The sequence below is a fragment of the Monodelphis domestica genome, chromosome 2 (genome assembly GCF_027887165.1).
Source record: "Monodelphis domestica isolate mMonDom1 chromosome 2, mMonDom1.pri, whole genome shotgun sequence".
NCBI classification, from domain to species: domain Eukaryota; kingdom Metazoa; phylum Chordata; class Mammalia; order Didelphimorphia; family Didelphidae; genus Monodelphis; species Monodelphis domestica.
In genome coordinates this window covers 267,264,128-267,291,273 of record NC_077228.1, presented here as the reverse complement: position 1 = coordinate 267,291,273, position 27,146 = coordinate 267,264,128, and the positions used below count along the sequence as shown (strand labels likewise).

Here is a 27,146-nt window from a genome sequence, read left to right as displayed (position 1 = left end):
AAGTGCTAGATATCCTCAATTTTGTCCAAGGATTTACTCAATGCAAATGCACCTGCTGCCATTTCTCTAGGGCATCGAAAATGAGGAGGGAAATTAAATAAAATCGTGTGGGTTTTAGAATAGGAGTTGGAAAGGACAGGCAAAGGGGAATGAAATGAAGGTCAAAAGGGGGAAGGGGAATGAGAAGAAGAGGGATCACAAGGCAGAAAGATGAAAACAGAGATGTAAGAAATGGAAGAAGAGGTTAGGGAATTGTGTGTATGTGTTTGTGTCTTTAGAGAGATAGCCAAATGGAGATATATAGAAGGATGAGTGAGAAGAAAGGTGAGGGAAGGGGGTTTGGGATAAGAGCACTGGATGGGGAGAGATTAATGTAAAAGGGAGAGAAGAGGGTAACAAGGAAAGAATGTACGGAAGAAAAGGAAGTCTAAAGGTGGATTGTAATGAGAATCTTCAACTGGGAGGAAAGAAATTATGGGATGATAAAGAAGATGCCAAAAAAGAAGAGTAGGGAAGGGAAGTGAGATACTGGGATTGAGAAAAATGGGGAATAATAATTAAATGACCGAGTGGAAGAGGAAGAGTAAAGAATAGAGTAGCAATCTGAGCCGTGGGGGATGGATTTGGGGCCAGGAAAGATTGAGGAAAGGAAGAGGACTCTTGGAAAACCTCAGTGTGAGGGTAAAAGTTAAGGGGTTCCCCCAGAAGAGAGGGGAGACAAAAAAGAGGCTAGGGAGGGGCCAGTTGGAGGGGATGAAGAGAAAGGGGGAGGGAAGACCTGCCCTATCTCCTCTCCCCTCCCTGACCTAATGTTATTCATCCTCTTCTCCTCCCCCTGCTTGTTGCCAGGCTCCCTCCTTCTTTCTGTCGCTGCCGAGACAGACGGACGCAGCTTAGGGAGCCTTTGCTCCAGGAGAAGGGTGACGTGTCTGTAGAGGAACCCCAAACTCTTGCTGCCTTTCCCTCAGCTTCCTTCAGGACCGAGAGCAGGGCAGGTGCAAAGACTCAAGAAACTAGCCTCAAACCACCCTCCCTGCTCCCTCAGGTAAGTATTTCCATAGAAATACTCCTAGGGGAGGGAAAAGAAGAGAATCGTGATGCTTCCCTTGACCTTTGAACCACCCTAATGAATCTCCTAGAACGAGCACTTTCAGGCAGAAGTGGAGGGAATAGGAATAAAAATAACGAATAGGATACCTAAGTAGGCTTTGGGGGTAAAGAGGAAATCTAAAGGGGCGGCATTAGGTGGAAGAATACTCGAGAACTGACCGGAGATCGGGGATCGGACTAGGGAGTAGGGATCTGGATTCTGGAGGGGAGATCGAAGCCTGAGACGGAGGGAGGCTATTGAAGATTGAGGGTAGAATACCTGGCTCCCTGAGGCAAATGAGTTGTGTTGAGCCAGAAGCTGGGTTAGCTACCTACCTAGTTGAGGGAAGTAAGAGCTAAGCAGCAAACGCTGTGGGATGGAGAGCGTGGATGCCTGGGTTCCAAGCAGGTAGCTTGGGAGTAAACGAAACTTTTATACTAGATGCCTGAGTCTGAGGGGGGGATGGAAGAGTTGGGGCTGTGGAGCTCTGAGCGGGATCTGATTTCTCATAGTGAAGAGCCAGGAATTGGGCAGGGGGCAGGGGAGCAGGCTGGGTCCCCGGGTTCTTTGGGAAGGGAGTGGGACTCTACTTAGAAGGTACGAGGATGCCAAAGTCGTGATCTTGACCCAGAACTCCGAACTCATGACTCACGCTTCAGTGGACTGGGACCAAGTCTGATTGAGATGCCCTCAGGGTGAAGGGGATCTTCGGTCTTCCCTCCATCCCCCTTCCAGGGTTCTCTCCAACTTTTGTCTGTCTGAGACTTTCCCTTCCCGCTCCGCCCCACTCCCATTCACCCGCCCCTCCTCATGGCTAGCCCCGGGTGGGGCGGGCGGGCCCCCTTATCTTGCCTGGAAAGAATTTAATGGCTCCAAAACAGCTGGAAGTGGAACTAAGAGGAACTGGGAAGCAACTCGGAAATGCTGCAGCTGCTTTGGCCAAAGTGTCCAGCACACCCCACCTCCCTTCCCCTCTTGGCCCCACCCCCTGCTTCCCGGATCCTCCAGCCTCACCCTAGCTTCCTCAGCCCTGATTTTCTTTCATTTCCTTTCCCTTCCCTCCTCAGGTCCCACTTTCTTTGGCAACCCAAGAGCCTGATCTAGCTAATTCCATTTTATTACCCACTCTCAAATTCTACCTCAATCTCCCTTTAACCCTGCTTCCATTACCTTTTATTATCCCAAAACCATTTCTCTTCTGGAAAAGGGATCTTAGTATTCTCAGCTTTCTCCTCCAGTAAACCTCTTGCTCTTATCTTTAGGAAGGAGGTATCACACTCTTCAACTCCTGGCTTGATCTCCATTACATATTCTGGGATACCAGTGGTTTCCTATTCTAGTTCCCATAACTCTCTTGTCTTATCTTGCTCCTGTTGTGGGGAAGCAGATATACCCAATTCTTGAGGGAGAGAGAGAGAGAGAAGAGAGAGAGAGAGAGAGAGAGAGAGAGAGAGAGAGAGAGAGAGAGAGAGAGAGAGAGAGAGAGAGAGAGAGAGAGAGAGAGAGAGGAGAGACACACACACACACACACACACACACACACAAACACACACAGACAGAATCCGAAAGACAAAGAGAGACAAAGACTCATTTTCAATGGAATTGGACTAGGAATGGCCCTGATTTGAGCCCCACCTCCATCCCCCTTGGGAGCTGCTGTCCCTGATGAGCAAAGTGTCAGAATTGGCCATGAACTGTAAATACCGGGGAAGCTGAGTCACAGCTTGAGCAGATGGGTTCCCTTTGCTGGGCCCCTCCAACAAAGAGAGGGAGGCAGAGACTAGAGAAGTCATTCCCCCCAACATATACACAATATAAGAGAGATGCCCCAGAACTACAGAGAAAATTTATATGAGGGAGGGTGGAAATGAGGGATCCAAGTAAACTAACCTATGATCTATCTAAGTACCAAAAGAGGACAAGATTTCTCCAGTGATTTGGAATTATTCTGGATCTGTGGTAATGAGGGATAGGAAGTAAGGGGAATTGCTCCCCAGTCCCCAGAGCTAGATTGAGGAAGAAATTGTCTTCTTAATCTTGGAGTAGGGAATTTGGAGGAAGGAACAACAGAGACAGTCAAGATAGGGGGTTAGAAACTAAGACAAAAATGTTAACACAATCTTGGGAAGCACTGAGAGTCATAGCTTCTAGGAATAAGTGTTAGTCCCTCTGTACTTTACCCTGATTAGTCCACATCTGGAGTACAGTATTTAGTTCTGGGAACGATCTAGGCTATAATCTCCTTAGTTCTATCAGCATATCCTTAAATGGCATGAACTCAAGGTCTTTCACCCTCTTAGTTGCTCTCCTCTGGACCTTAAATTCCTGCAATGAGTTGAAGGAACTTGGAAAGAGAAGACTTAAGGAAGATATGATACTTGATTTCAAGTTTTTGAAATATTCAAGCATTTGACAGCTATGGTGGTTGTTATTGCCAGTGAAGTCTCTTCCAACTCTAAAATTCTGTGATTGGATGTCTGAATCTACCTCCTCTGATTGGCTTGGCAGGAAGGGCTCTAAGGAATCAGGAGCTGACTGGTCTTGGCCAAATGTAATCTCCTCTATTTCTTAGCATCATATTACATTGTAGTAGCTGTTGGACCATCTTTTTTTAATTGATAAAAAGAAAGACATTTTTGAAGTCTAAATTCTCTCTTGGAGAGGGATGCCTCTTTTTAGAGAAAGAGGTGGAGAGCTGTTCTTTGCCTTCCTGATTCTGTTATCAGTTTCACCAAGGGAGACCTTGTGTGCAGTGTGGACTGTATACCACACTCACTTTCTCTTAGGGAACTAATGTTAGAAAGTGTAAATGACCCATTGCTGGTGCTTACCCCCTACCCTACACCTTCTCTCTCTTATTGCTCTAGTTCCTTAAACTGCATGTATCTGACCCTGGCTCTAATCCTAGCTCTAACCCTCTTTATAACTTTAGCTCTAACCTTAGCTCCCTATTTGTTCCTGTTTGTTCAAGCTATGCTTTAACCCAAAACCTGATCTTGTTCTTGATCCTATCTCTCCTTAATAATTCTGCTTCCGGCCTTAACCTTGGTTTGCCCTGTCCTTGGTCCTAATCAAGATACTGGAGCTGAGTGTAATCTTGGCTCTTTCTAACCATGACATTTTTTTCTGCCCTTACCCTAGTCATTCATCCTGTCTCCTTTATAACCCCAATTTTTGTGTCTGTTTATAACCCCTTCCTTTTCCTTAACCTTGGACCTTGTCATTGGTTCTGGTCCTAATCCTAATTTAGTTCCTACTGTGGACTACGATCCCAAGTGACCCCTAGCCCTTCCCCTGCCCTGGCCTTAACTGTGTCTTTATACAGAACACTGACTTTGGCCCTGGAAACAAGAGAAGTGAATAATCATTTATTCAAAGCCTACTGTGTTCCAGTTCTATGCTAAGCACAAATGCTATTCCTTCTCCCATCCCTACCTAACTTTGTTTTTGTCTCTGCCTAACCCTAGCCCTGATCATATCTCTAATGTGTGTTGGTACTGTTTTTAATTCTGATCTTGGTTGTAACTCACTCCAAACCAACTTTGTAAATTTGTCATTTGCCTGCTCATTCAGCATATTTAGCCTTTATGTAGGCTGAATTTCATTCATATGGCTCAGGTGGGTATTTTTGTTTTGTTTTGTTTTGACCACTGGGGGAAGATAGCAGTAATGTCTATTTGGGGTTGAGTCCATTTTGGTTCTTTTGCAAAGCCATCTTAATGACCTTAATGACTTGCCTTCTTTCACCACAGGCCCCTGAATGATATCCACCAGAGACCCCTTGGGCCCCAGCCTTGTCCTCTTGGTGCTGCTGGGGGTAGCAGGGGCTGGACCCTTCCCTCCACGTTCCAATGAGACAGCCTCAACCCCACGACTCCCTCCCCATCCAGGGGGGCGGACAGCAGGTCCTGGAGGTGGAGGATCATCCTCTAAGCTCTATGAACATACAGTAGAAGGAGGTGAAAAACAGGTGGTATTCACCCATAGAATCAACTTGCCTTCTTCAGCCAACTGTGGCTGCCCTCCAGGTGCTGAACCTCCTGCCCCTGCCTCTGAGGTGCAGGCCTTGAGGGTGAAGCTTGAAGCCCTAGAAGAGCTGGTGAAGGGGCTTAAGGAACAATGCCAGGGTGGATGCTGCCCCGCTGCTGCCCAGGCTGGAACAGGTAAGTGACTCCAGTGGATGTCCAGTAAGGAAAACAGTATATGTCAATGAGAGTAGGAGCATTTGGAAAAAACAGGAGCTAAGGCAGGAGTAGGAGAAGCTGCCCAGATGGGAGGAATCTCAGAGGGGCTAGTATAATCTCGATAAGAAAAAGGCCCTGCACTAATTTTCTTCCCTGACTCCCCCTCTTTACAGGGCAGACAGACGTGAGAAGCCTATGTAGCCGCCATGGTGTCTTTGACCTGGGCCGCTGTGCCTGTTCTTGTGAGCCAGGCTGGGCTGGTCCCACCTGCTCAGATCCCATAAGCTCTTCATCCACCTCCTCTTGTCCTGATGATTGCAACGACCAGGGTCGCTGCGTGGAGGGTCGGTGTGTGTGCTTCCCCGGCTACACAGGGCCCTCTTGCGGTTGGCCTGCCTGCCCAAGAGACTGCCGGGGTCGGGGCCGGTGTGTCCAGGGCGTATGCGTATGTAGGGCTGGCTTCACGGGTGAAGACTGTGGAACCCGGGCCTGCCCCAAGGACTGTAGCCAAAGAGGCCTCTGTAAGGATGGGAAGTGTGTGTGTGACCCAGGCTACAGCGGCGAGGACTGCGGGACCAGGAGCTGCCCCCGGGGCTGCAACCAGAGGGGCAGATGCGAGGATGGGCGGTGTGTGTGTGACCCAGGCTACAGCGGTGAGGACTGCGGGACCAGGAGCTGCCCCCGGGGCTGCAACCAGAGGGGCAGATGCGAGGATGGGCGGTGTGTGTGTGACCCAGGCTACAGCGGTGAGGACTGTGGGACCAGGAGCTGCCCCAGGGACTGTGGCGACGGTGGGCGTTGCGTGGGTGGGCGCTGTGTATGCTGGCCAGGGTACTCTGGGGAGGACTGTAGCGTCCGGACTTGCCCTCGTGACTGCCATGGTCGGGGTCGTTGTGAGGATGGGGAATGTATTTGTGAAGCCGGGTACAGCGGAGATGACTGCGGGGTACGGAGCTGCCCCCAGAACTGCAATCAGCGAGGGTACTGTGAGGAAGGGCGTTGTGTGTGCTGGCCAGGCTACACTGGAGATGACTGCGGGAGCCGAGCCTGCCCTCTAGATTGCCGGGGCCGAGGTCGCTGTGAGAACGGAGCATGCGTCTGCAATGCCGGATACAGCGGTGCAGACTGTGGAGTGCGCACTTGTCCTGGGGATTGCTTAGGCCGGGGCCGCTGTGAGAATGGCCGTTGCGTGTGCTGGCCCGGCTACACGGGCAAGGACTGTGGTACTCGAGCCTGCCCAGGAGATTGTCGAGGCAGGGGCAGGTGCCAGGACGGGCGCTGTGTCTGCGAACCTGGCTACGCGGGTGACGACTGCGGGAGCCGTCGATGCCCCGCTGATTGCAGAGGCAGAGGGCGATGTGAGGATGGGGTATGCGTGTGTGACAGGGACTATACTGGAGAAGACTGTAGTCAAAGGAGATGCCCTGGGGACTGCCGGGGCCAGGGGCAGTGCCAGGAGGGGATCTGTGCATGCGATACTGGCTACACAGGGGAAGACTGTGGGATAAGAAGTTGTCTCCGGGACTGCAGCCACCAAGGTGTCTGCCATGACGGGGTGTGTGCTTGTTGGGAGGGCTACACTGGAGATGACTGTAGCCTGCGCACCTGCCCCGGAAACTGCAACCGACGGGGCCGCTGTGAAAATGGCCGATGTGTGTGTGCCACTGGCTATACAGGTCCAGCCTGTGGTACCCGCACCTGTCCCAGGGACTGTTGGGGCAGAGGCCGCTGCATCCAGGGAGTGTGTGTGTGTCAGGAAGGCTACAGTGGGGAAGACTGTGGCCAGGAGGAACCACTGGCTGGAAGCTGCCCTGGGGGCTGCGGACCCCGGGAGCTCTGCCGAGCTGGTCAGTGTGTCTGCGTGGAAGGCTTCGAAGGGCCGGACTGTGCTACCAGGACTTGTCCTGGAGACTGCCGGGGTCGTGGGAAGTGCCAGGAAGGGAGCTGCATATGCAAAGACGGCTATGCAGGAGAGGACTGTGGGGAGGGTGAGTAAGAATCTGCTTTCTTGTCTCTTCTCCAGAGGGCCCATAGGCTAAAGGCTAGAAGGGTGAAGGGTAGAGGATGATATATCGGATCCTCAGAGAATTTGGAGCTGATGGGGAAAGCCAGAGCTGTAGTATAAACACTAGTTTAGAGGAGCTAGGGAGGAACCACATTTCCAAAGGCCAAAAGCCTCATAAGATTTGGAGGGAAGAAAGACTAGGGAGGATGTGATAAAAAGAGCCAACGTGAGAAAGCAGGAAACCACCGAACAGAAGGGGCTAAAAGTCTGAAGCTAGCAGAATCTGCTCTCTAGAGATCTTGCCTCATAGAATCTGCAATTCTTTTCCTTCTCATCTTACATTCAATATTATCATTAAAAAAAAAAAACCCTTTCTCTTCTAGTAACAACTTTAAGAAAGAAGGGCAAGGGCTAAGCAAATGGGATTAAGTGGCTGGTCACAGCTAGGAAGTGTCTGAGGATACCTTTGAATCAGGACCTCTCATCTCCAGACCTGTCACTGTACACTGAGCCACATAGCTGTCCTTATCATTCTTGTTATAGCTGACACATATTACTTTGAAGTGTGCAAGGTGCTTTACATACATCATCATATGTTGTGAGGTACAACAGAAATTATTATCCCCACTTTAAAGATGAGAAAACAAACTCAGACAGGCTCTGAGTGACTTGCCCAAAGACATTACTATTAAATGTCAGAAACAAGATTCAATCCCAGGTCTTTTCTGACTCCAAGTCCAGTATTCTTCCTGGATAGCTAGGTGGCAAAGTAGATAAAGAACCCAGGACCAGAAGTCAGGAAGACCTGAGTTCTATCTCTGACATTTACTTGTGGGACCCTGGGCAAGTCATTAAAAAATATCTTTCTGCCTTAGTTTTGGGGATAATAATAACTTCTATCTACAATAACCTGCCTACCACAACAACCAGGGTTGTTGTGAAGATAAAACAAGATATTTGTAAAATGCTTTTTAAAACCTTAAAATGCTATGTAAATACTCCCTTATTCTTGCTGTTTTTCCTAATGCTTCAAAATCACTTCAGAGGAGATAAAGAGATTGCATATCATCCCAGAACTATGAGTGAGTGGGACCACAGTTCCCGTGCAGGGGCCTATAAGGATCTCATCTTCCCTCATTCATCCCAGTCCAGGAAGGAAGGCAACTAGACATTTGGACCTGGAGAAGAGTAGGGCCTGGACTCAGGACAGTTTGGGGCTAGAACAGGTCATTTGGATCCTACTCTAAAATGAGCTACTGTCTTATCCATGGCCTAGAAGCAAGATCAAGGCATGCTTTTCTCCTTAGCTTCAGGTCTACTTCTCCCTGCCTCTTACTTTTCTCCAGGTCATGTATTCCAGAGGGATGGGTAACATGGTTCTAAGAAGAAGGAGTCCACGAGATATAAAGGTCATTTTCTCCTACTCTCCCATGCAGAGATATCTCCAATAACAGGAATGAGGATGCATTTGTTGGAAGAAACAACAGTTCGGACTGAGTGGACTCCAGCCTCAGGACCTGTGGATGCTTATGAAATCCGATTCATCCCTACAGTAAGAGGAACATAAAGCTCATGGGTTTGGGATAGATGGGAGAAGGGAGGGAAGCCACATTTAAAGATGTAAGAGACAGCCAGGTGGCCTAGTGGACAGAGAGCCAGGCCTGGAGAAAGTAGGTCCTGGTTCAAATCTGGCCTCAGCCACTTCCTAGCTGTGTGGCACTGGGCAAATCACTTAATCCCTATTGCCTAGCCCTTAGGACTCTTCTGCCTTAGAGCTGATATTTACATTTTGCATGATAATACATGTATAATCCAGATCAAATTAGTTATCTCAGAGAGGGAGGAGGATTCAAATCTTATAATTTCAGAAAACGTAAATTGAAAATTGTTAGTACACATAACTGGGAAAGTAAAATATCCTTGAATAAGAGGAAAAAGAAAATGTTAAAAAAAAGAACTGATAATTAGTGTAGATTCTAAGATAGAAGATAATGGTTTTTAAAAAAGAAAGAAAAAAAAGAAGATATGAACTCCTCTGGAGGATTGCCATTATTTGGTCTTAGAATTCTGTTTCTATTTCAACCAACAGACAAACAAATCCCTTTCTTTCTCATATGGATTTTATTTCTGGTAGTCAAGGAGTCCCAGAATATAGATTTGGAATGGTCCTTGGTGATCACCTAATCTAACCTTCCTCAGAGTAAAGAAATGCCCTCAGTAGCATCCTGGCTTGATGATCTATTATCTGGTTGAATACTCCTAGTAATAGAGAGCTTAGTAACTTCTTGAGGCCACTCACTCAATTGAGTAGCCTCAATTGCTAGAATATGAAGGGGAAGGAAATGAGCATTTATATAGCACCTACTATGTGCTAGGGATTGCATTAAGAGTTTAAAAGATTTCATTTGATCCTTATAACAACGCTGGAGGGAGATGCTGTTATTATCCCCATTTTACAATTGAGGAAACTGAGGCAACTAGAGGTTAAATAGCTTGCTGAAGGTCACATCACTGGTAAGTGTCTGAGGTCCAATTTGAACTTGGGTTTTCCCAACTCTGAGCCCAGAGTTCTGTCCATTGCTCCACCTAATAACCTTGGAACGTTCTTTCATCTTTCATCTGAGATAAAATCATTTGTCTTTTTACCTTCTACCTACTGTTCAGAATTGTGCCTCTTTTCCATTTTATATCTTGATTTCTGTCAGCTCTAGTATTGGCTATCCTATCAAGCTTTATAGCTATATTTTGCCCAAGCCATTGGCAAAAATGCTGATGGTAACAGATGCTTGTGGCACTTCACTCACTACAGAAGTCCTTCTAGACTGACATTCCTTGGGTATAGCTGTTTTTACCAGCTATGGATACTGCATATATCAGTCAACTGGTCCCTATGTTACTGGCTTATCCATAAGGATGTCATGGGTGACTATGGCAAGTATTTTCCTGATGTTCAGATGAATTATAGCAAAATTATAAAAAAAATTTTTTTAGTATCTACTATATGTAAGGAGCAGCTCGGTGGTGCACTGAATAGAGTGCCTGACCTGAAATTAGGAAAATTCATCTTCCTGAATTAAAATCTGGCCTCAGATATTTACTAGAGGCAAGTCATTTAACCCTGTTTGCTTCAGTACCTCATCTGTAAAATAAAATGGAGAAGAAAATGGCAAACCACTCTAGTATCTTTGCCAAGAAAACTCCAAACGGGGTCATGAAGAATCAGATGGAACTGAAACAACTGAACAAGAACAATTTTATGTTAAGTACTGTTCTATATTGTGGGGATGTAAGGAGAATCAAATGTGATTTCTCCCCCTGAGGAGCTTACAACTCTTCATCAAGAAATAAGTATTCAAGAAAAAATAAATAACAAAACAGGTTGAATGTCTGTTAGTTCTGTAGTCCATGAGAAGTGCTATAGAAATCAGAAGAGAAACCTCTGTTGCCTTCTCTCTATGGTGCCAACTCTGAAATTCTACACGTTCCAGGGTGTGACCATTGAGGGCTGAGGCAGCTGGGAAAGGTTTTATGGACAAGGCAGCATTTGAATACACCTTAAAAGTAGAACAACACATTCTACAGTTGTGGGATTTATAATAGCTCAACTTTATGTGGCATTTTACATATGTTATCTCATTTAATACTCACAATAACCCCACGAAGCAGCTGTTCACCTCTGCTTTGCAGACAGGGAAATCTCAGAGAGGTTAAATAGCTTCCCCAGGGTCACCCAATTAGAAAGAATCTGGGGGGCAGAAAGTTGGCACAGTAGAGAAAGCACCAGACTAGGAATCAAGAGGACCCAGGTTCAAATCTGACCTCAGATACTTCCTAGCTAGGTGACCCTGGGCAAGTCACTTAACCCCATTTGCCTAGCCCTTGCCCTTCTGTCTTAGAATTGTTACTCAGAGAGAAAGTAAGGTTTTTTTTTTTTTTAAGTGTTTGAGGCAGAATTCAAATCTTCCTCACTTTCAGGTCCAGTATTTTGCCCATCTTGCCATGCTGAGTCCTTACTCATTACTCCTCCTTAGGACTGTCAGGGTGGCAACTAGACATTCTTGGGGGATGTTCTTTTTTAAATTAAATTAAATTTTTTATTTAAATTTTTATTTAAAAAACTTTTTCCATGGTTACATGATTCATGTTGTCTCCCTCCCCTTTTCCTTCCCCTCTCCTGGAGTTGACAAGCAATTCCACTGGGTTATACATGTGTTATCACTTGATACCCATTTCCATATTTGTAATAAAGTAATCTTTTAAAACCAAAACCCTTAATCATATACTCATATAAACAAATGATAAATCATATGTTTTCTTCTGGATTTCTACTCCCACAGTTCTTTCTCTCAATGTGGATAGCATTCTTTCTCAGGATTGTCCTGGATCTTTGCATTGCTACTAGTATAAAAGTCTATTATATTTGATCATACCACAATGTTTCACTTTCTGTGTACGATGTTTTCCTGGTTCTGCTCATTTCACTCTGCATCAGTTCATGGAGGTCTTCCCAATTTTTATAAAAATCAAGCAGTTCATAATTCCTTATGGCACAATGTACCCATCACCATCATATACCACAGTTTATTCATCCATTCCCCAATTGAGGGACATCCCCTCATTTTCCATTTTTTTGCCACCACAAAAAGCAGCTATAAAGATTTTTGTTACAAGCAGGTTCTTTCCCATTTTTAAAAATCTCTTTGGGATACAAACCTAGTAGTGATATTACTGGATCAAAGGGCATGCATTTTTTAAAGCTCTTTGGGTATAGTTCCAAATTGCCTTCCAGAATGGTTGGATCAATTCACAACTCTACCAGCAGTGTATTAGTATCCCATTTTTGCCACATCCCCTCCAACATTTATTATTTTCCTTTACTGTCATATTGGCCAGTCTGCTAGATATGAGGTGGTACCTCAGAGTTGTTTTGATTTGCATTTCTCTAATCAGGAGGGATTTAGAACATTTTTTCATATGATTATTGATGGTTTTCATTTCTTCATCTGAAAACTGCCTATTCATATCTGTTGACCATTTGTTAATTGGGGAGTGATTTGATTTCTTATAAATTTGACTTAGTTCTTTGTATATTTGAGAAGTTAGACTTTTGTCAGAGAAACTTGTTATAAATTTTTTCCCCAGGTTTGCTGCTTTTGGGGAATGTTCTTAAGAATCAGGACAAAGTGGGGGCATCTAGATGGCTCAGTGGATTGAGACCAGGCCTGGAGATGGAAGGTCCTGGGTTCAAATCCGACCTCAGATACTTCCTAGCTATGTGACCTTGGGCAAGTCACATTTTAACCTCCATTGCCTAGCCTTTACCACTCTTCTGCCTTAGAACCAATGCGTAGTCTATTCATGATTCAAAGCCAGAAGGTGAATATTTATAAAAAAAAATCAGGGCAGAGTCCCATGGAATAGGAATCTGCATGGACTCTTCTCCCATCAGCTACCTTTCTCTTTTTAATTTCTTTAAAAATTAAAGCTAAAAACTCCAACCACACTTACCAGTAAATATGCCAAATTTTGCCCTATCTTTACCCTTCTTTCTATAATTAAGTGGAATTGAGATTTGAGCCAACAGGAAAAGTAGGGATTACTTTGGGGAGGTAGGATAAAGATGCTCCCCACCTTGACCCTGTGCTGGCCCTCTCTTTCTCCTAGACAGAGGGAACAGGCCGCCCATTCTCTGCTCGGATCCCCAGTTCGGCTTCAACCTATGACCAGAGGGGACTGTCCCCAGGCCAGGAGTACCAGGTCACTGTCCGACCTCTACGAGGTTCTAGCTGGGGACCTCCTACCTCCCAGACCATCACCACCAGTGAGAGCTAGGGGCTGGGGTTGGGGGAGATGAAGCTGAAATGGGAAGGGAATGACTGAGAATCATGCCAGAGGGGAAAGGCATGGGGAAGGTAGGGTGGATGGTCTACTGAATTTTTGAAAATTGGGGGTGAGGGAACTCAGAGCCTCCCTGCTTCCAAACTCCTCACCCCCACCCACCCTCCTTCTCCCCTCTCTCCTGGGGACCTTTAGTGATTGATGGCCCCCAGGATCTTCGGGTCACAGCTGTGACTCCCACTACCATGGAGCTAAGCTGGCTCCGTCCCCAAGCTGAAGTAGACCGCTTTGTGGTGTCCTACGTCAGTGCTGGCAACAAGCGGGTACGGCTAGACGTGGCACCTGAAGAAGACAGAACCCTGTTGACCGGGCTGATGCCTGGCGTGGAGTATGTGGTGACCGTCACTGCTGAAAGGGGCCATGCTGTCAGCTACCCGGCCTCTGTCAGAGCCAACACAGGTACCATCTGGCCAAGTGAATGTGAGAGGGTTAGGGGAGAAAGGGAATCAGAGTTTTCTTTTTTAGTTAAGGATCAAAAGGGGTTCTAGAGACCACAAGCCTAGTTAGATTTTACAAATGAGGAAATTGTGACCCAGAGAAGGAATAACATGCTCAGGGGTCACACAGTATATAAGCATTGTGGAAAGATTTGAACCTATATTTTCCTGACACCAAATCTAACACAACTAAGCCCCATTTTCATTGCTTAATTTCTTTTAGGTCTGATCAAACAATCAGTCGTCCTGCATTTATTAAATACTTACTATGTGCCAACCCCTGTGCTAATCCCTGGGGCTACAAAGACATTTATAAAATAGCTTCTGCTCTCAAAAAGCATATATTCTGTCAAAGTCCAGGCTGTGAATCATGGGCTCATTTGTATAGCAAGATGAGAGGTAGAACAGAGGCAACAAGACAGATGCTAATTAGACTTCAGGAAAAATTGACTCCTGGTGAAATCTCTAGGGAGGCACAGGAGAGAAGTGAGGGTGTCTAAGTGTCACCTTTTCTAGGGATCTCCAAAGCCTGGCTTACTTAGATGTAGTCTTCATCGGAGTCTAGGAAATACCCAGCCAAACCCTAGGTTTTGAGGGTGAGAGTCTTATTACAGAGGTTAAAATTCAGATTGGGGCATGGTTGGAATCAGAGAAGTCAGTGATAAGGGTAGCTTTAGGAGAGGAGTTATCTCTGCTCTGGAGATTACTAGGCACCTTGATCAGTGGAGGAAGTAATATGGCCAGGGTTAGGGATGTGGTGTCTCTTAACAGATCCTTGGATCTTCCTTCTTTTTCTCCTTCTTTGGCAGGTGGGAAGCTCACCCCATTGTGGCTCTCAGTTTCTTCTTCCTTTGGCATCTCTTCCTTATCTATTTTCACCCCTTCTCCCTCTTCCAAACTCAAGATCTATCCACTTACTTCTTTTCGTTCTAGGGGGCATCAGATTATGGGACATGGTGGTTGGGAAATGAAAGGGGCACTGAGGACAATAACATTTCTTTCTCTCCTTTATCATTCCAGGTGGGGCACGGGCTGAGGGAGGACAGGTCTCTCAATTCTAATGACAAGGGTTAAGAAGGGAGGGATGTAAGGGATTACTGGTTGGGAGATCTAGGTGGGGCAACCCACTGATTCATTTTCCCCCCTCCTTTTTTGCCCCCTGGCAGCACCAGCCCACCACAATTACCGGGACACCCGTCCCCCAGCCCCACCCCCTCGACCCCGACCCCCACCCAGACCCCGACCCCGACCAGGTCCCCGACCTGACCTGGATCCCCGGCCACCACGGCCTGTGGAAGAGGAAGATCCAAAGGTGCCCTTGGGGCTTCCCCCACCACGGTTCTTGAGGAACCTCACATCAAAACTAGGCTCTTCCTGGGGCTCTGTACAGGATGTGGAGCGGTACCTACGAGCCTCTGGCTACTCCCTCCGTGGCAACCAGACCTACACCTCAGTGGCCCGCTCCATCTATGCCTACCTACAGCGCTGGGCAGCCGGGTTTCCTGCACCCCCATCACCACTGTCCCACAAGCCCCAACCCACTGCCTATCTGGACCCAGATGCCAGGAAACCGAATTCTGCCAGAGACACCCATGGCCACATCCCTGAAGGTGTGGACAAGGAGGAAGGGGGGCACGTCTCACTTCCCAGTCCTTCCCCTCGCCACCCCAAGCCTGAAGTGCTGGGCACCTCAGCCGATGGGACCTTGCTGGTCTCCCTGGATGGGCTCCGGGGCCACTTTGATCAGGTGGTACTGCGCTGGCAGCCCCTCTCTCCCATGGAAGGGCCCAGTGGGGACCTTGCAGTACCAGGGGCAACACGCACCGCCCGCTTGCCTGGCCTGAGGCCTAGCACTACCTACCATGTGGAGGTCCATGGGGTCCAGGATGGGCAGGCCTCCAAGTCCTACGCCTTCATCACCACTACAGGTAGCGTGTGTTGTCTGCCTTGGGGACCTCCCCCTCCATCCACATATCTTGCCTTTCCAACTCAGTAGTTGCTTACCCAGCCCTGCGGAGCTTTCTCCTCTAACTGTAAAAAGTTTATGTTCCCCTGAAATGTGCACTGACCCTGCCCGAGTTTGCCGATTGCCCCTCGATTTACTACCCACTTCCTTCTCCTTACATCACACCAGATTCAGAGATTCTGTCATCTTCCTACAACAAAAATACACCCTTGACCACAGACCCGGGGTGAAAAAAACAAAGCCAAGGCAATTTCATGTCCTTGAGGTGGCTGCCAATTTTCTTTCAAATCCAGGAGCATGCTGGTCTGATTTTTAGGGTAGTGTTGGAGGCAGATGAATGGGATTGGGAGGTGGGGAGGGCTGCCCATGTGGCCAGCAGGCTTTAAGAACAGGGATGTGGTTATATAGGTACCCTAGGGAGGATAGCCCAAGGAAGGGGGAGTCTTTCAGGTCCATCACTGGCTGTTTCTTGTCTGCAAGATTTGTCTGGTCCAAAAGATGGAAAATCGAGGCCACTGGAAGAGACTTGATTGGGGTGGCATTGAAACTACTATTTTTTTTCTTCATCTGCCTATCCCAGGCTGACTCATCTGCCCTCCTCTCACTTTTCTCTCCCACAGGCAATACCTGGGGCTTGGATAAGAGAGCTGTGGCAGCTAAGGGGAGTAGGGTGGAAATCTTCTTTCCCTACAGGGCACAGATGCCACCTGGTCCTGAATGGAGCCTTTCCCTACCATCCCCTTCTTGCTTTCCTTCTCTCCTGCATCCTCTGCTAACACCACCATCTCCTCCTTTCTTCCAGGCTTCTCACTGCAGCACTAATGGAGGCCAGGATTCCCCCTACGCACAATTGGGAAGGGTCTGAGGGGAGATGGGGGCCTTTGAAGGGCCAGATTCCACAGGGTACCTGAGCAGGGTGACTTCTGGGCCCTCTAGGGAGACAGGAGGGAAATGAAAGGCTTTTGTCAGGCACAGGAGACTCTTAAAAGAATGGGGGATGCCAGTTATTCTATAAGTACATATTGAGTACCTACTATGCACTCAGTGGTATTCTCACCTCTTGGGATTCTTTTTTTTTAAACCCTCACCTTCTGTCTTAGAGTCAATACTGTGTATTGGTTCCAAGGCAGATGAGTGGTAAGGGCTAGGCAATGGGGGTCAAGTGACTTGCCCAGGGTTACACAGCTGAGACGTGTCTGAGGCCAGATTTGAACCTAGGACCTCCCATCTCTAGGCCTGGCTCTCAATCCACTGAGCTACCCAGCTGCCCCCAACCTCTTGGGATTCTGAAGGAACTGGACAACTCTTTGGGAGCAAAGGGGAGGTAGGGGAATTTGGGTTGTAATGTAAGGAAACCAGGGAGTAGGCACAAATAGGATGTCAAGGCTCTGGGTAAATTAATGGGCTCTCCAGAGGAGGCCAACTTAGAGGGGACAGGGTGCTCAGAAGAATGAAGGCCAGAAGAAGGGTTTAATTTTTAATATTAACTCTCATTATTGCTTTCTCTCTCTCTCCCCTTCATTAACCCTCCCCAGGCCCCTTTGGTGCCACAGATGAGCCTCCTGTCTTAGAGCTGTCCCCATCACCAACAACCCAGGGGGTTCAGGCACCCATCATGACACGCCCAGGTGAGTTGGTAGAATTCAAGGTGATACATACAGATAGAGCAGGGCAGCTCCCTATGTCCTGGAGAGCCTAGCCCAACACCGTTGTACAATCCTTACTTTATCTGCCAGTGTGCAAATGGCCTAAGCTCCACAAGAAACAGCTTCTTGGGAAGGTTCAGCAGGGCTAATTGCCAGTATCTGTCCATGGGGTCCTCCATGAATGAGAGTTCACTGCTCCCTATACTCACTAAGTCATTCTAGGTACAATTTGCCCAGATAACCAAGGAGGGGAGGTGTAGTTCAGACAGAGTCTCAGAGTGGGGACAGAAATGCAGCCCAATGGGGAGTGATGGACCTAGGAGCAAAGTGATAGAAAGAGGGGGCACAGTAGGCCTGGTGTCAGAAGAAGAAAATGAGAGGCAGAGTAGCACATGAAAAGTTAGAGTTTTGCAATGGTGGGAAGGACAAAAAGAAGAGTGAAGATGGCAACGGGTATAGAAAAAAGAACCCTGGTTGAGGAGCCAGAAGACCTGAGTTCAAATCTAAATTCTCTTACTTTGAATAAGTCACTCAACTTCTCTAGGCCTTAGTTTCTTCATCTGAAAAGTGGTGGTGTTAGACTAGAAGATCTTATATCTATTCAGGTTATAAATCCTTTGACTGGGGAATTGAGAGACATAAAATAATGACAAAGAGGAGAAATGAACAGAAGGGCTAGGGAGAGCAGAACTGAAGGATAGGAAACAGGAAAGATTGAGTGCTTCTTCCACTCAGGATAGAGGATAGGAGAGGTGCCAGGGAATCAGAGTCAGAGAAGGCAGATTGAAAGACAGAGAAGAAAAGAAGCAGAGAATGGCAAGAATGAGATGAAGATAGGAAAGGAAGGCAGAATGGCAAAAAGATTGATGACTTGAGACCTTGAGACTAGGATGAGGGGGTGGGAATGTGGAGATTCCTGACTCCAGATTGAAAGCCTCATGCTTTTAAGTTCCTTCCCTTTTTGTTTTTATTATGTTGTCCCCCTGGTCTGATCTAGTCCCCCCCCCAACTCTTGTAAGGAGTGGGAGAGGAAAGGCCCTGGAAGGCTTCAGCCACAGTGATGTCTTCCACTTTGATCCCTCCAACTCCTCCCCACATCCCCCACTACCCCTACACTAGGGATCCCAGCACTGGGCGGGCTTCGGGCAGTGGAACTAGCCCCAGGAGAGCTGGGTCTGCAGTGGACAGCACCGCGTGGTCATTTCAACGAGTTCCTGCTGAGGGTGGAGCCCTTTCATGGGTGGGGAGGGACCCCCCAGGAGGTGGCAGTGCCAGGGGACCAGCGGGCAGCCAGGCTGTCAGGACTTTGGCCCCACACCCCCTACACAGTCATCCTCTATGGGGTGCGGGGTGGCCTTCTCTCCCCACCCCTCCGGGCCAACCTCACCACAGGTACCCTTTGGGGGATTGGGAAGGAATAAGAACCAGAAGGGAGGGACTTCCAAACCAACACTGATGACAATAGCCAGAGAAGATACTGGAGGGAGGGATTGAAACTAATAGAGATAAAAGGGGTATGTGTGTTGGGGGGGATAGAAATGAAGAAGGGGATTGAAATCTTCTCAAAATCTCTCCCCTTAGCCAGTAGGAGGAATTGTGGGGGGTCCAAAGGAGAAAAATCAACAAAGACTAAAATTATGAAACTAGGGAGAGAAGTAGAGAGTATGAGGGAGGGCCAATGCTAAAAATGGATCTCTTAGGTCCTGGTCAGAAGGCCTGTCCAGGTCAGGAGGCGTTGTCCAGGAGAGAGGAGGATGGCTAGAGAGAAAAGGAAGGGAAGCTCTTGTTATTGCCTATTGTAATTTGTTCCCACAGTTAATAAGACTGGGACACATTTTGTCCCACCTCGACTTGGGGAGTTGCAGGCTCTGGTTGTGTCCTCAAACTTCATCAAACTCTACTGGACTGTTCCTGAGGGCCAGTTTGACTCCTTCCTAATCCAATATAAAGACAAGAGTGGAAAACTCCAGGTGGTGACAGTGGAAGGGTTCCAGCACTCTGTCCCCATCTCCTCTCTGGATCCTGGTCACAAGTACAAATTCATCCTTTATGGGCTCACTGGCAAGAAGCACCATGGCCCTCTCACTGTTGAGGCTAAGACATGTGAGTGGGAATGCCTCCACCCCATCACCTTCCCATTCTCCTTTTTTTTCCTTGTTCTTTCCTCTCCCAAATATGACTCCATTAATTTAACATCTACTAGCATCCATCCACTGCAATAGGGTCTTGTAGGAGGGGCAGCTGCCTAAAAATAGGCAGTGGTCATCCTAGCTGAAGACCTTGGGCAAGTCACTTAACTTCAGTTGCTTGATTGCTTAGCCCTTTCTGCTTTGGAACCAATACAGACCAGTGATTATAAGACAGAAGGTAAGAGTTAAAATAAAATAAAATGGGCAGCAGTGGGACATTTAAGTAGTTCAATGGATAGAGATGGAGGCTTGGAGATGGGAGGTTCTGGGTTCAAATTTAACCGTAGACACTTCCTAGTTGTGTGACCCTGGGCAAATCACTTAACTTTAATTGCCTAGCTCATCACTTTTCTGCCTTAGAACCAATACTCAGCCTCAATTCCAAGACAGAAGGTGAGGGTTTTAGAGAAGAAAAAAAAGGGAAAAAGGACGGCAATCCCAGGGCTCTTTCCCATTCTCTATTCTGGTAAGGTTGAGGAAATGAGAGTTTATTGGGGAAGGTGTAGCAGCTATGGGGAATAGAGAGTCCCACAAGGATACTTTCCTATAAAGAAATGAGCCCAGTCAGGGAGAGGACTGGTTGTTACAGTTCAGTCCCAGCTCCTGCTGGAGTTTTCTTCCTTTCACTGTTTGGTTAACAGAGGGCCTACCTCCCAGAGCTTCTAGGGGTCAGCAGCCCCTTCTATTATCTGTACTTGGCCTCTGGGATTATCCTGGTATCCTTTGGATTACCTTTCACTAATTTTAGAGTATTCAAGACAATGGTTGGGATTTTTTAAAGTGTCTTTTTTTTTATTAATGTATTTTATTTGATCATTTCCAAGCATTATTCGTTAAAGACATAGATCATTTTCTTTTCCTTCCCCCCCCCACCCCCCATAGCCTACGCGTAAGTCCACTGGGCATTAGATGTTTTCTTGATTTGAACCCATTCCTTTGTTGATAGTATTTGCATTAGAGTGTTCATTTAGAGTCTATCCTCTGTCATGTTTAAAGTGTCTTTTAAAGTATTTTAAAATATTTTTTTAAGTAAAAGACTTTACTAGAAAGAAAAATAAAACAAAATATAGTTATGGAATTTTAGAATGGGAATCTTATTCTAAGATACTTCAGGCACAACTCCTTTGGCTAGTCCTATTATATTTTTTAAACTTTTATTTATCAAGAATTTATTCTCTCTCCTTCTCAATTTACACACACACACACACACACACACACACACACACACACACACACACACAGAGGAGAAAGAGAGAATCCTTATAATAAATAAATAAGCATACTCAAGCATAACAAATTCCCATATTGGCCATATCCAAAAATGCATCTCATTCTGCACATTAGGCCATCACTTCGCTGTCAGCAGTTGAAAGAGAGTGAGATCATATGTCAGGAGGGGGGTAGCCTTTGGGTCTGGGCCCTGCCATGTAGCCGGCCAATATTCTGCCACCAGAGAAGATCCAGCTGCCTGTGCACCAGTACCAGGTTTGGATTCAAACCTGAGCCCTTCTGACTCCTACCATTCTCCTGAGTCAATGCTTATTTGTACTATCAGTCCTCCACATTTGTAAGATTTCACCAACTCTTCTGGTTCAGTTTGAGGAATCATGGTTTGTGTTACTCCTCTCTCTCCCCTTCTCCACCTCTTATCTAGGAAGCATTGACCCCAGATCATCCCAGATTTACAAAGGCACAGGAATAATTATATGCCATTCCCACACATAGAAGGAGAAAGTCATTTTCACTCACCATTTATTATGGGGTCTCTGTTGATTATCTCCTATTTCTCCTGTATATATCTTGTTCACAGATAACTACATTTTGTCTCCCCCATGAGACTGTGAGTTTCTTCTTCTTTTTAAACCCTTACCTTCCATCTTGGAATCAATACTGTGAATTGGCTCCAAGGCAGAAGAGCAGGAAGGGCTAGGCAATGGGGGCTAAGTGACTTGCCCAGGGTCACACAGCTGGGCATGTCTGAGATCAGATTTGATCCCTGAATCTCCCATCTCTAGGTCTGGCTTCAATCCATTGGGCCACCCAGCTGACCCCAGACTTCAATCCTCAGTGCTTAGCACGGTGCCTGGCTTAAGTAGTTAACTGATTGACTGCTAGACAATATCTAAGTGCTAGGAATATAAGAAAAAAGATAGTCCTGCCCCCCAAGAATTTTACCTGGTGGGGAGTTGAAAACATACTTTAAAAAGTGATTACACACTTCTTATGTTTTTATAAAAGATGAGAATCATTGTGTTATATAGAAAACTGGTCTTTGAATCAGGTAGTCTTGAGTTCATGTCCTATCTAGTATATAGAGAGTGTGACCCTGGGCGATTTACTTAATCTCTCATTGCCCCAGGAAAATGTCTAATATTACAACTTGCAATGAATTGTTTAGTAGATTATTATTTATAATAATCCAGTCAGGGGTTGTTATATAATTTTCCTTTGTGGGTTGTAACTTGAGAAGGAGAAGGGAGCCTGAGGAAAATGGATGATAAATGAAGACTCAAAGACAAGTTAATTGATATGAGGAGCGGCGCTAACCCCTTATGAGGTTTTCCTTTGAAGGTTAATTAAAGGAACACCTGAGAAATAAGAAAACACGTGGAGGTAAGAATTCCTAGATAGGAAGCATGTGGGCGATAGTATTGCTAGGAAAGATAAGGAGAGATAGGAGGAAAAACTCCGAGGAAGCAGGAATCGCTACATTATTGCAAATCAATAAAAATTAAACTAATATTAATTGCTAAAAGAATTTTCTTCAGTGGGTGTTACCTTAAACAATGTAATCACAGATCCTATTTCAGTCTCTGTGTAGAGGATCTGAGTGTGCCAAGTAAACTTCAATTTGGGAAATGGGCAAGGAATAAGGGCAAGACAAAAGATACTTTCAAGAAATGTATTTTTTAAATTTTGCAAAACTTATCTTCCCACCCTCAAATGAATCAAGGAAAGCAGAAAATCACCATTGTTTGTTATGTTCTCTGTGTAAATCTGCCTCTCAATTACTTGAAGTTATTTGGAGTATGTGACTAATGGACTTGAATTATTGAACTGTTGCTTTTATTCAATAAATAACATACTTTATTTTTTTAAGTGGCTACAAAATAGTTATAAAGTTCTTTTTTTTTAAACCTTTACCTTCTGTCTCAGAATTAATATTGTGTACTGGTTCTAAGGCAGAAGAGCAGTAAGGGCTAGGCAATGGGGGTTAAGTGACATGCCCAGGGTCACACAGGAAGAGTCTGAGTTTAGATTTGAGCCCAGGACTTCCCATCTCTGGCCCTGGCTCTCAATCCACTGAGCCACCTATCTGTCCCCTTAATCGATACAAAGTTATTTTTAAGGGATTCAGGAGAACCCTCAAAAACTGAGTTTTTAAGGAAAGTAGGAGTTGATTCTCTGTGTGGGAAGGAAGGCATTCTAAGCATCCACTTTGACTTGAGTTCATTGACTAGATGGGAACCAGGTTGGGAAAGGCTTAAAAGCCAGAAGCATTTGTAATTTGTCCTAGAGACAGAGTAGTGTCACTAAGGCTGTCTTGAACTGGTCACTTTTAGAGAACAGAAAAGATGTACTCCCTGCTTTCTGGTAATTTATAATCATTTCTGACTCCCTGATCATTCCAATCTCTCATCTTTCTGTTGGATCTGTCTCTGTCTCTCCTCTACTGAAATTTCTTCCTTAAAACATCCTCTTCAAAAAAAAATATCCTCCTCTCCCCTTTATTGGAGATAGTGTAGAGCAGAAGGCAAGTGAATGACTTCTGCAAGGAGGAGGAGAAAGGGAAGACTGAGTTCTGAAATGGGGAGTCTAAGGGCAAGTGTCTTGAATATCCCTGGAGAATAAAACCAAAAACGAAATTAAGATTGTATTTAGGATAAATAGAGGTTAAATTTTGGAGAAGATTTCTTGGTGTATGTTGTTGCAGATGAGTCCTATGGAATTTTCTTCCCTATAGCACTAAGAGGAGCCCTCATTTGGACTGAGGAATCTTGTACCAGTATGATGGGAAGGGCAGGGGGGGAGGAAGAAAGATAGGATTCCTATAACCTTCTTTCCTTGACCTCCTAGGTCTGGGATGTGTTTGGATCAGGGAGAAGAATTTTGTGACCTGTTCCTTATACCTTCTTTCTTTGTCTCTCTTTCACTCAGGGATTCCACCTCGCCTTGGAGAGTTGTGGGTAACAGACCCCACTTCTAATTCCTTGCACCTCTCATGGACTGTCCCTGAAGGCCAATTTGATTCCTTCCTGGTCCAATATAAGGACAAGGATGGGCAGATCCAGATGGTTCCTGTGGAGGGACCTGAACGTTCCATCACTGTCTCTCAACTGGATCCCAACCGGAAATATAAATTCATTTTGTATGGACTTGTTGGCAAGAAGCGTCATGGTCCCCTCTCTGCTGATGGAACTACAGGTAAGAATGGTATATGAAACCAGCATAGATCTTCAGCTCTTACACCTTCCCTTTACAGCCCTGTGACCAGCATGATAGTCTTTTTAAGGAATCTTTTAAAGTTTCTGATACATTGACCTCATTCTCCAGATTTCAGGCTGTCTCTGTTTTCCTCTGTCTTTCAGCTGCTTTCCCCTGTGAGCTCAAGCCATATATAGTTTGTTGTTATTGAGTTGTTTTAGTTCTGTCTGACTCTTGGTGCCCCATTTGGGGTTTTCTTGGCCATTTCCTTCTCCAGGTCATTTGACAGATGAGGAAACTGAGACCACAGGGTGAAGTGACTTGTTAGTTGATCATAAAAGGTGGGTCAGGCAGCAACCAAATAGGATTTCCTAGAAAATTTTCTAAGAATTTCATTGATGTTCATGAAGTTCTCAGACTTTCTTTTTTGTTTTGTTCTGCCCTCACTCCAAAAAGAATAGACCAAGAAACCCTACCCCTCTCAGCTTCAGGCACAAAGGCTCCCTACTCCCCCAGGGAATCTGGCCTTGGAGAGCTGATAATAACTTTAGATTCTCTGAGTCTCTTGTGGACAGTTCCTTTGATTCTTTTGTGGTTCAGTATAAAGACAGAAATGGGAAACCCCAGGCAGTGCCTTTTTGGTCAGACCAGAATGAAGTCACTATCTCTGTTTTAGAGCCCAGCAGAAAATATAAGGTGAATTTCAATGAGCTCATAGCAAACATTATGTAGCCACTCTTTTTGTAGTTGCTATTCCAGGTGAGTAAGAATAGGAAAGCTTCTTCTCTCTCTAGGGGTTCTTTTACCTCCTTTGATTCTGGCTCCTTTTCTTTTACTCTGCCCTTGTTCCTTATTAAAAGCAAGCTCTAGACCCCAAAAGATTCTTTAGTGTTACTGTTTCTATAATTTTTCTTTTTTGTGCTTACTCAGCTCTGACATTATCAAACTCTCTTCCTCTTACTATATTCTTCTTCCTACTATATTCAGGACTTCTTAACCAAGTCATCCTGCTCTGAATTCTAGCCTTACTCTCTCAATCTCCCAAAAAATGAGTAAACTACTCACTTCCCCTTTATCTGTGGAAGTTGACCCCCTCCAAAAATCTGCCCAAGACATTCCCCTTTAGTTTTTCCCCATCATATCTTCCATTTTCCACTTGCACTCTTAGTCAATCCATTGATTCCTCCATTCCTCATAGATTTACTGCTTCTCCATCCTCCTGTAACAATTAAGACCCTGGTTCAGGCTCTAGTCACCTCTTCATTTATGATTTCTGTTGCTTTCTCTCTAGCTCTCATTTGCTCTCTTCCCTTTCCATATCCCCCCTTCCTCCCACATATATACTCTTGTTAATTTGACCAAAGGATCCAAGAAAGATCATGAAATTGCATTTCCCAGAATGTTTTCCAAGGTTTGAAACATACCTTTGTCTTGATTTCTAGCCAGTTTGGGTTGGATTTAATGTAGTATGGATGAACTGGAGGCAGAGAGGAAAAGATTATATATAGAAGGCCCTATTGGACTCTGAACTTGCTTGTTATTTTAATTCCAAGATTCTTTCCAAATTCTTCAATCCCTTCCTTCTCTCAATATAGTTTGCCTACTATTAGGATAGGATTTTTGGGTAAGGGAAACATATCAGTTCAACACAGGGAAATCCTCTCCAGACCTTCCTCTTGACTTCCTCAGGAGACCAGAAGAAAAGTCCATTGGAGCAAGATGGAATCTTCCCAGGTCCCCCAGCTCAGGCTTCCATGTGACCCTTAGTCATATTCCACTGTCAATCATACCTAGGTTTGCACTTTTCCATTTTTGCACAGTTTTGCAAATTGCAAACCTTTCCATACTTTATCACACTACTGAGTCTTTTCACTTCTGCTTATATTTTTTCCTCCCTTGTGTCTCCTTGCTCTGTGTTTTTTTCCCTTTCTACAGAATTACTTTTCTTTTTTTTTTTACTTTCCTTCTTTCTTGTCCTCCCTGCCTTCGAATAACCTCTCTTTTGTTGTTCAAGCTCAGCTTTCCCTTATTTGTCTCTTCTAGGAAGTCTTCTATTGGTTAGATGAGTCCAGGGGAAAGATTCTTTTCCACACATACGATCACATCTCCCTACTTGCTCTGAGACAAAAACATCTATTATATCATCTCAGGATATTAGCTCCACAAAGGCAGAGATCCCACTCTATGGATTACACGTGGCAGCAGATAGATAATATAGGATCATTGAGGGGCCAGGAAAGGTCCCCTGCCCCAAATATCTTTCACTCAGAAGACTGAAATTCTGCTTTTGGCAAGTCATTGCTTTACATCAGGGGTCCCCCCAAACTTTTTACACAGGAGGCCAGTTCACTGTCCCTCAGATCGTTGGAGGGCTGAACTATTAAAAAAAAAAAACAAATCCCTATGCACACTGCACATATCTTATTTTAGTTTAAAGTAAAAAAATAAAGCAGAAACAAATACAATATTTAAAATAAAGAACAAGTAAATTTAAATTAAAATCAACAAACTGACAACATAATGGCCCCTATTATAGGGGCCATTATGTTGTACATCTAGGGGAGTATGAGGGCCATTGCACTACAGTATTTCCCCCAAAATAAGACACTGTCATATTAATTTGACCCAAAAAAACCAGGGGGTATCTTATAAAACACCCAGTGGCAGTGGTGGGCTTCTCACAGTAGAGGCCCACCACTGATGTCACAGGCCAGATCACCACTATATGATACCTGTATACAGTACTGGAGGCGGTGCTCGGCCTGTGACACTGTCTGGGATAATGGAGGCTGCAGCATTGGCTGTGATGGACCTGTCACACCTTGCACAGGCCCATCACTGCCACCACTCTACCGGGCAGCAGTATACACAATGCGGAATCCCCTCCCCCAGATTGCTGCTCACATTTTCCTTTGTGCAGTCACATAATCCTCGTTCTTGTTCAGTTATTCTCAGAACAAGGCACCACGCTAAGGATTATGTTACCAGAAGTAGTACTGCACATAAGCAACACTATGCTTTGTGGTGCTGCCACATACAGTGCTCCTCTCACTGACCACCAATGAAAGATGTGCCCCTTCTGGAAGTGCCGTGGGGGCCGGATAAATGGCCTCAGGGGACCGCATGTGGCCCTTAGGCCACAGTTATCTTCTTTATAACTTAAATACTTCTGGAGAGAATAGCAGTTTAAGTCTCATAGAATGAATGAATTTTCCAAGGTTTCTTCCTTGACTGGAGAGAAGCAGCTTGAGAACTCTGAGGACCCAAATCAGAAGAAGGCACTCAAAGGAAAATGGATATGAAGGC

The 27,146-nt window shown here is 45.6% G+C and overlaps 1 protein-coding gene across 9 annotated transcripts in view; it reads left to right on the top strand.

Moving 5' to 3' along the window:
• The first annotated feature begins 780 nt into the window (after positions 1-780).
• The window catches only part of TNXB (tenascin XB), a 79,101-nt gene continuing 52,735 nt past the window's right edge, over positions 781-27,146 (top strand). For 5 of the 9 annotated variants that reach the window (XM_056817926.1, XM_056817925.1, XM_056817924.1 and 2 more), the window contains exons 1-10: positions 791-1,045; positions 4,843-5,253; positions 5,448-7,262; positions 8,716-8,831; positions 12,944-13,100; positions 13,313-13,576; positions 14,781-15,542; positions 17,116-17,208; positions 19,042-19,329; positions 23,574-23,840. In XM_056817926.1, the coding sequence (XP_056673904.1) occupies positions 4,851-5,253; positions 5,448-7,262; positions 8,716-8,831; positions 12,944-13,100; positions 13,313-13,576; positions 14,781-15,542; positions 17,116-17,208; positions 19,042-19,329; positions 23,574-23,840 (4,165 nt within the window). In that variant the 5' untranslated portion in view covers positions 791-1,045; positions 4,843-4,850. Of the gene's footprint in view, positions 1,046-4,842; positions 5,254-5,447; positions 7,263-8,715; positions 8,832-12,943; positions 13,101-13,312; positions 13,577-14,780; positions 15,543-17,115; positions 17,209-19,041; positions 19,330-23,573; positions 23,841-27,146 lie in introns of all 9 variants that reach the window. The other 4 variants (XM_056817929.1, XM_056817927.1, XM_007483576.3 and 1 more) reach the window with 4 other exon arrangements.